The sequence below is a fragment of the Teleopsis dalmanni genome, chromosome 1 (assembly GCF_002237135.1).
Source record: "Teleopsis dalmanni isolate 2A chromosome 1, ASM223713v2, whole genome shotgun sequence".
Lineage (NCBI taxonomy): Eukaryota > Metazoa > Arthropoda > Insecta > Diptera > Diopsidae > Teleopsis > Teleopsis dalmanni.
Genome location: NC_051846.1, coordinates 109,478,188 through 109,487,508, shown reverse-complemented (window position 1 = coordinate 109,487,508; position 9,321 = coordinate 109,478,188). Strand labels below are relative to the sequence as shown.

Sequence of the window (9,321 nt, the reverse complement as noted above, 5' to 3'; positions counted from 1 at the left end):
CACTTTCACCACCATTATCTCCAACAATTTCAACATGCAGTTCTTTTCGACAGTGCTCAAAATTTGGCGAGTTTTTAACCGAGCCACCAGCGTGGCTTTGTCGCCATGTGCAGACAAACCAATTGTCTTACACATGTTTTTTAATTCTGACACAGTCTTTTTCGCTGTGTCACTCATTTTTAAAGTTTCTTTTTTAAAGTTACTAAAGAGATAATAATTACATCAATATTATATATTTTATATTTTTGAAATAAATCCACAAATTCTTATATATATTTATTAATTTATTAAGAACAAAAAAAAACATGCCGAATCCCACTTCTGAAATTGTAGGAAGTAATTACAAACTTCTTCGCGTTATTTATCACCATTTATTACTGACTTGTTCAACTTCTTTGTACTTGCTTGCAGCTATATTTGCTGCTTACAAAATAGCAAATACAAATACACTCTCTTAAATCTAATTCCAATCTTTTAAGTCTAGTATCTCTTAAATCTAATTACAATAATACTTATATAAATCTAGTTACAATAATACTTATATTACTAAAATAGCAAAGAGAGATGTTCTCGTCGAGATGTTAACTACTATATATCCTGAAGAAAGTGCATAATAACCCAAAAGTTGATGCCCCAGAACTGTGACGTTATAATACTTTGAGCAAACATGATCATTCAATGATCGGCCAAAGGTTTTGCGAAAGAATGGGTACATAAGCAGAGTTACATGAAGGAAGCCTCTAATAAATGAAAAATATAAGCTGCTTAGATTGAAATATGCAAATAAATACCAAAAAAAGATCTGGAATTTTGGAAAACCGTTATGTTGTGAAATACGGTGGTGGTAGTACGATGGTGTGGGGGAATTTGCAACATTTATAGCCTGTGACCAAATTAGGTCTTGGAGATCACTGGTTTTTCCAACAGTGAAAGAATGGCTACTTTATTATGCTTCACGGCAACTTTACAGTTCTCCTCGATCACCAGACCTGAATCCTATTGAGTAGTTTAAGAGGTAGTACAGCACAAACCGAAAAATGTAGCGATAAGTAGCAAGGGTTCACTAAAAGGAGCTCTCACGAAAATCTGGTTTAAAATAAAGGCGTCAGAAACGGAAAATTTAGTCCTTTACATGCCACGTCGTCTGCAAGCAGTAATAGAAACCCATAATAGTCCAACAAAATATTAAAGTATTATATTTTGCTGAAAATTTTGTCAATTTCTTTGCATTACACATAATTTTTGCATGTGTATTTGCTTTAACGGCAGAATTATTTAATATATTAAGTCTGCAAGGCTCTTTACATGCTGTTGCAATCGCATCACAGTTGTGTGATTTTTCTTTGTTTTATTTTGCAGACTTTTTTTTCGTAAGTAAATGTGTAATTGTTTTTTTGACAGATTTTACACAAGTTATGGGAAAAACTAGCTGAAAAGAAACTTGATGTTTTAGAAGTAACCCAATCTGAAGAAGGACAACTCCAAAAATTAAATATTGTACTTAATGCAGTTAACCATGTAAGATATTTAAATTTATTATGCATACGGAATAATAAGAAAAGTTGTTATTCAGACATTAGGCTTTCACCAAAAAATACCCAAATGGTCTGTTGAAAGTATACATTCTAAAAATATGGTAGCCATACTTCATCTTCTCGTAGCATTAGTGAGACATTTTCGTGCTCCTGTTCGTTTACCAGAAAATGTGTTTGTTACCGTTGTTATTGCACAAAAAAATGGAGGACTTCTTAATGCGCAGTAAGTTTTTCGTATAGACGAGAGTATATGTAAAAAATAAGCATGTTAAACAAAAGAAACTGTAAAAAATTATTAAATTTAGAAAATATCAAGAGCAAATAACATCGGAATATGATGAAGTTGGAATGCGCTGTGAAAAGGACGCCTTTGATACACTTTTTGATTGTGCTCCAGAGAAATTAGCTGTAGTTAAAAAATCTTTAATAACATTTGTTAACAAACATTTGTCAAAATTGAATTTTGAAATAACTGATTTAAGTAGTGACTTTAGGGATGGAGTTTACCTTTGTTTATTAATGGGTTTACTTGGCGGTTTTTTTGTTCCACTCCATGAATTTCATCTAACACCACAAGATGTCGATCACATGACAAGCAACGTTGCATTTGCTTTTGATTTAATGCAAGATGTTGGCTTACCAAAGCCAAAAGCCAGACCTGAAGGTAATAATGAATATATATATTTTATTAACTTTCATCATTTTATGTCTTTTTAGATATCGTAAATATGGATTTGAAATCGACGTTAAGGGTACTTTATAGTCTTTTTACTACTTTTAGAAGTTGCGCTTAAAAAATGTTGAGCGATGCGATTTTTATAATTAACTGAATAGTACTTTAACTAATGCTTTATAATTATATAAATGAACCTCCAGGAAGGGACATATTGAGTTATACTAACATAACTAATAATAACTAATCACATTAAAAATTAAAATTTAAACATAATTGTATATTAATTTTTTAACTATTGTTATAAATAAAAATGAGCAAAAAACACTAATATTATTTTACATTAATTTTTATTTTATTCTTAATAGTTCGCCTTTAATCATAAGTCATTTTCAGGAATCTGATAGTTGTATGATAGTTGTATGATTTGATTTAGATCAAATATGTGCCGTTTTGTTCGTTAATTTGCTGCTATTTTAAAGTTAATTTCATTATGCCTTTCTCATAAAAAACTTCGTTCCCATTGGTAAAAAATTAACATAGTCTATTTTCACAAACCTCTCTTGAAGCTTTGGAAGATGAATGCATAAGAACTTCCCAACAAAGCCCTTAGAACTTTTAGCAAGACATTATTGATGTGTGTGGCCTGTCGTTGTCCTGATAGAACACAATTTTTCTCCTATTGTCCAAAGCTGACTGTTTCTAAGCGTTTGCTTTCTTCAGAAAATTGTACCAATTGTTGACAGTATGTACCGAGTTAGGAGTTTTGCCGCAGGGAAGCGGTTCATAGTAGATGAGCAAATTTCATCAAACATACAGCAAAGACTTCCTGGCCGTCAATCCTGATTTAGCCACCTTGACAACACTGACTGTTGTCAAGTGTCATTTCCTTTCGTGTCAGGTGACGCTTTTATACAAAAGTTTGACATTATTAAACATAACCTACTTTAAACTTTTTGTCTAAAGGGTGATTTGTAAAATGAGAGTTTGCGAAAAAATTCAATCTTGATGGCCCAGATGGTTTGAATTATTATTGGCGGGATTTAAGAAAGGAGCCTCAATATTTTTCAAAAAGAAATTTTGGTGGTGGTTCGTTGATGGTGTGGGGAGCATTCAGCTCTATTGGAACATTGCCTCTCGCATTTTCGTCAACACGCATGAACAGTGCTGAATACCAGGAAGTACTCTCCACATGTTTGCTGCCTTTTCTTGCTGAAAATCGAGAGTCGCCGCTTGTTTTTCAGCAAGATAATGCAGCGATCCATGTGAGTCGGTCAACAAAGGAGTGGTTTGTAGGCAATTCAGTGGAAGTCATGGACTGGCCCGCGCGCTCACCTGACCTGAATCCCATGGAGAACATGTGGGGAATTCTTGTACGTGAAGTTTATGCCGATAACAGGCAATTCAGCACTGTTGCTGAGCTGAAAGTGGCCATATTGAATGCCTGGAGAGAAATTCGGCAAACAACGCTCGCGAGCCTGGTAGGATCGATGCCGGGCGTATTTTTAAAACAATCCAAAAAATTGGAAGCCAAATTAATTAAAAAAATTTATTCTGTTCATTAATAAACTTGTTTTCGTGAAAAATTGCAACTGACCTCATCATTTTGTCGCAGCAATATTTAGCTTTTTTTCTTTTTTGATATATTTAAAACTAACGGGACTTTGTTTACTCATTATATTAGAATTTATTTGTTGCATTCTCTCTATCGAACAATAAAATCCACAAGATCCAAAGAGTAATCACTCAAATTGAGTTCCACAAAGAAAAAACAAACTGACCTTATCTTTTTGTCGCATACCTTATATAGTGTTTCAAGATGAAGCAAATCCAACAAAATTTGTTCGCGCGCAAAGCACTTCGAAACAAATGGTCGCTTGTAAAAACGAAATATGGTTAGTATACCATTGCAGAAACTAAAAAGCCCAATTTCAAATGGTATACAATCATTTGTTTACTGAAAGTCATCTGTGAAATACGGAACACAAACAAGCACCGTCGGATCATTCTTTATCAAGACAATGCGAGTGTTCGCACATCTCACCTAATTACCACTATTTGAACATTCAAACAATCGAATTGATCAGTCATTCGCCATACAGTCCTGATTTGGCACCAAATGTCTTCTTCTTGTTTACGAACGTCAGGAATAAATTGCGTGCACAACTATTTTTTCGGCGGAAGCTACAACGAAGCCGTTGTATTTAAAAATTATATTTTGGAGGTAATTAAAGAAGATTCGAAAAATGCTTTAATAAATGGTTCGAACGCAGGCAAAAGTGAATTACTCATAAAGGAGAATATTTCAAAAACAATAAAGCAATTTTCAATGACAAGTTGTTATTTTTTCGTTTTTACGCTCAAAGTGACCCTGATAATACTGAAATATGAAATCCTTGGTCTGTTTATTGATACATTAATATATCAGGGCGCAGTTGTCAATATTAGTTTTAAAATTGAGCCCGGTGTGCTAGGTGGGACTTTTAAAATTATGAGCATTTTCAAGAAATAACGTTTGCGTTGATTGTTTTCTTGGTGTAGAATGTTCACATAATAAAATCCGGCTCATGACTTTTGATGTGAAGGAAACATTGTTTTGTTTCCATACCAACCTTATTTTTTATGCTATTATTTTGTTCAACCTTTCTATTTTTAAATTTATTTTTGGTCATTCCAACATACTAGAATACCTGTTCGCATACATTGTATCCGTCACCTTTGCAGTTGATTTAATATGTGATACTCAAAGATAGAAGCTATAATTTGAGACAATATATGAGACAATATATATGATGATGAATTGATGCAAAAACAAATGGGCATAAATGGTATATTCTGCATATTGCTTTTATTAATAAAAAAGAAAGTATTACAAATTATACTGTTCGTGAACCAAATACACAGTACATTGAGATTGCACCTTTTTGAACATTTGTTTAAAAAAAAGCGAAATGCATTGAAACACCGCCCTTTTGTAGAGACACTTTTTGCTTGGTTGTTATTCGTAGTAGTTCGGTGTGAGCACAAGGCTTGTTTCATTTGTTACAATTGTGAAACTTGAAAACTAAATAAAATGTATTCTTAATCATTTAATATTAAATTGAAAATTATTGGTCCTTCGAGCCGAATTATATTTGAATCATATTTAAACCCTATTTCGTTATGGCAGAGGAAATGAAGAGGTTAATGCACGTGCGTGGACGCCTTAAGGGCTCCATTATTCGAGCACTTGCTTACGCAACCAGTCCTCCAGAAAAGGTGTCCTACGATGAAATCGTAACTAGGACTCACAAACTAGAAGATATTTGGCAGCAGTTTGTTAGGTCAACTGATAAGATGTATGCGTTTCGAAATGATTCCTGATTATGTCGACCCTGATTCCGATTTCGATTTACGTATGAGAGGAAGTACCTGTCTACTCAACGCGTCATTGCACTAAATATGCGACCTAAAGATGATGATGATATCATGAATAAGCTAGTGGAACAGAAAGCATCATTTTTAAAATAAATTTGATCCACTTCTAATGTTTCATTATTTCAGGAAAATGAGTTACCTAAAATTAACATTCCGCACTTCTCAGGAAAATATACATTTTGGCCATCATTTTGAGATTTATTCACCAGCTTTATTGACTCAAAGCAGAATCTTTCTTTTAAGCAAAAATTTCACTACTTGAAATCTCTATTGAAGGATGAAGCTGCTGCTCTTATCAAGCATATTCCAGTTACGGAAGCTGCTTACAGTACGGCGTGGACGTCTACTGGAGCGTTTTGATCGCCCTAAGCACATCGTCACGGCATTTATTGAAAACTTTATGGCGCTTCCATCAACATCGCAGGAAAATTGTGCAATTTTTAGGAGAATTTCTGATGGTGCAAACGAAACAATAAGGGGGCTCGACGCAGTAGTCCAAACTAATCGTGATTGTTGGCTTATCCATTTGTTATTATCGAGGGTTGACCCTGAATCTCGTGGGATATGGATACATGAAAATCGAGGGGATGCTTCGCCGTCAATCTCAGAATTTTTGGATTCTCGATGTGAAGAATTAGAGTTGACCCAGTATAAATCTAATTCAAATTTAAAACCTCAGGACAAATCAAAATCATCTCTCGTTTCTGTTGACAAACGGTTACAGAAATGCGTCAAATGTAATTCAACTGAGCACAGTATACCTAAATGTAATGCATTTCTATCGATGTCTATTGATGAGCGCCGCGATTTTGTGAAAAGTCATTCGCTATGTTTTGTAATGATCAATTTTTGAAGTAAAGATAAAATTGATCTTACAGTGATGAGGACCTAGAATAAGTAAATAATTAAAACCACTGAATGATAAATATTTCATGGACATTACCTCAAATGCTCACGACTAGTTCACAGTAATAACTTCAGTGGAGTTCTGGGTGGAATAAGATGCTGGATGTAACCTGAAACTATTAAGAAAGGATAATTATATAAAATAAGGAATACTATATCAATAAAATAGTAATATTAACATACCTTCTCTGTGTGTCCGTCCAACTTTATTTTAAATAATTTTTTTAAAAATAATTAAAAAATATACAAAAGAAAAAAAATCACTGACATCCAAATACATTCATAAAAATCATAACAAAACCAGCAATGTGAGAAACGTTATTTTAATTTGTTTTGTTATAATTTTCGTTTTATCGCCAAAAGTTGCAGCGAATAATAGGAAAAGCTGAGAGTGCAGTGTTAACATTGCAAGGTAAGACAATCAATAACAATGTAATTGAAAGCTTTCGTAAGTCTAGAAGTAGAAAATCTAATTAAGTTCATTGACCGCAAAACGGCTAAGTAAAATATTTTGATTTGGCAGTTATAAAAAAATTGGAATAAAAGGAGCAGTCAGGGAAACTACTGTCTTCTTTTGGTTAGTTTGTTTGAAACGGAATGTACAAAACGAGTGACAGAGTTTTCTTTTGCTGGCTTTGATTAACTAAAAAAACTTCTGTGAACTGCAAGAAATATAAAAGCATAAATTTTCCTTTTGTGTGTTCGGTTAAATATACCCGAAATAAGTGCTGTTTACTAAAAACTGAAAAAAAAAACTTCTGTGAACTACAAGTAATATAAAAGCATAAATTGTCCTTTTTGTCTGTTCGATTAAATATACCTGAAATAAGTTCTTTTTATTTTGTGCGGTAATTTGAATATTGAACACTGAATTTCCAACACCGGGATATTCAGAAGTAATTCGAGTAAATTAAAATAGGTAACAATGCTCATAGAAAGTTGCGCAAAGTTAAGATCACATGTGAACTACAACTTAGCGTGGACTCCAATCGAACTAAACTTGCGTGTGGAATTAAAAGAAAAAAAAGGAAAAATTTGAAAAAAAAATATAAATTCATAAAATTAAATAACTAAAGCCTTAAAGGACGAAATAAACTAACCGGAAATAAAAAAAAATATAATAAAAAAAAAAACAAAAAAAAGGAAACAAGCCTCATTTTTTTTTTAAACGAAAATTCAAATCACTGGTTTAGTTGGTGACTTTAAACCGGGGTTATGTTCGTGATTCTTTTGGTTAAAACATCTAAGCAGAATTTAAAAAAAAAAAAATAGAACGCGACCGCGCTAGCAACATCATGAACAGCAACAACAATTCAGACGCTAGCAGCCGCTACCACAGCTGCAACAACGTCGCTCCTGGCACATAGCACCAGCGAACACATTTTTTTTTTTTCCTATCTCTCTTTATATATTAAATATATATTACATTATATAGTTTCTTTTGCAAAACTTATTGTATATGTTCATATGTATGAATTGTTAGTTGCTTTAATTTTAATTATATTTTTTTTCCTTTTGATGAAACAATAGTAAATTCAACATAGCAAATAATCTAAGTCCATTTGATTTTTCTTGAAATATTCTTATTTAGTATTAATAAATAGAAATATATATATGCACACATGTATGAATTGTTAGTTGCTTTATTTTTAATTATATTTTTTTTTGTTTGATGAAACAATGGTAAATTCAGCAAAGCAAATAATCTAAGTCCATTTGATTTTTTTCCTTTAAAATATTATTATTCAGTATTAATAAATAGAAATATATTATATATAAAATTTTTATGGAGTAAAAGTGAAGATAAAATGTTAGACAAGCTAGGTCTAATTGGATTTTTTTTTGAAGATATAATTAAGCTAATAATAATAATAATTAAGTAATAATTAAGCTTATATTATGTAAATTGTATGATCTATCTTATTAATTATTAGTGGACATAGTAGTTAAATCTTTTTTTACCCCGCTCCTTTTGTAAATATTTAAATCATAGGAAAGTTAACGTTAAATATTTTCTTTTTGTTGTTACAAACATAGGCAGGTACAGCAGAGGCGAGGTGACGTCATCTCAACAACTGCGGTGAGTACCACTAGTTTTTTTCTCGGTGTTTCTTTTTTTATATTAGTTTTTTTTGATATTTAAATATTTACAGAAGAAAATTTATAAAAAAAAAATCTATAGTACATTAAATGCGGTTATTTTTTGTTTTTTAAAAATATACTAACTTTTATTTCGAAAGTTTTTTTGTGTATCTCTACACGTGTTTCGGCAAATTCGCTTTTGCCTTCATCAGGAGAATTCCTAATATTAAAACATCTAGCAATCTTACAAACTATTTATACCATAAACATGTTATTTTTAATACTAAACTTAATATTAATCTTAATTTTAATAAATCTTAAGGTTATTGTCCTTGGGGGTGACAGGTAAGAAATGGTGTCGGGGGTTGGTCTGGTGTTGTTTTTATTTTACATACAGGTAGTTAGGTCAACTGGTTGTCGGTTTTTTGGGATGTATCTAAAAAGGCACGATGACACGTTGCCTTTGTCGCCGTTGAGTAAAGTTGTAGTATGGTGTTTGTGTATTTCGACGCTTTCTGCCGTTTCTAATTTCCAGCTATCCTTTACATTTTTGATTATTTGGGCGTTATCCCTGTTGATGTGGTGATTTTCCTTTACTATATGTCTGGCGACATTTGATTTTATGTGGGGGTTCATTTTCTTCGGTGCTTCTCTTGCTTCCTTCAGGTGTTCTTCAAGTCTTACTGATAAGGGTCTCTTGGTTTGTCC

At 32.4% G+C, this 9,321-nt stretch overlaps 1 protein-coding gene across 1 annotated transcript; it reads left to right on the top strand.

Annotated features, from left to right (window-relative positions):
* The first annotated feature begins 305 nt into the window (after positions 1 to 305).
* On the top strand, positions 306 to 2,455 carry LOC119665509 (alpha-parvin). Its single transcript, XM_038074731.1, has 5 exons — positions 306 to 329; positions 1,402 to 1,518; positions 1,574 to 1,758; positions 1,841 to 2,199; positions 2,253 to 2,455. The coding sequence occupies exons 1-5, from the start codon at positions 306 to 308 to the stop codon at positions 2,327 to 2,329; spliced, it is 762 nt and encodes a 253-aa protein (XP_037930659.1). The 3' UTR covers positions 2,330 to 2,455.
* The last annotated feature ends 6,866 nt before the right edge of the window (positions 2,456 to 9,321 follow it).

What these genes read in the sequence shown, in the direction of transcription:
- LOC119665509 (XM_038074731.1), top strand. Translation starts at nt 306, where the DNA reads ATGCCGAATCCCACTTCTGAAATT. An exon ending in TACTTAATGCAGTTAACCAT is followed by an intron (nt 1,519 to 1,573) that starts GTAAGATATTTA and finishes GTTGTTATTCAG; the next exon opens with ACATTAGGCTTTCACCAAAA. An exon ending in GGAGGACTTCTTAATGCGCA is followed by an intron (nt 1,759 to 1,840) that starts GTAAGTTTTTCG and finishes TATTAAATTTAG; the next exon opens with AAAATATCAAGAGCAAATAA.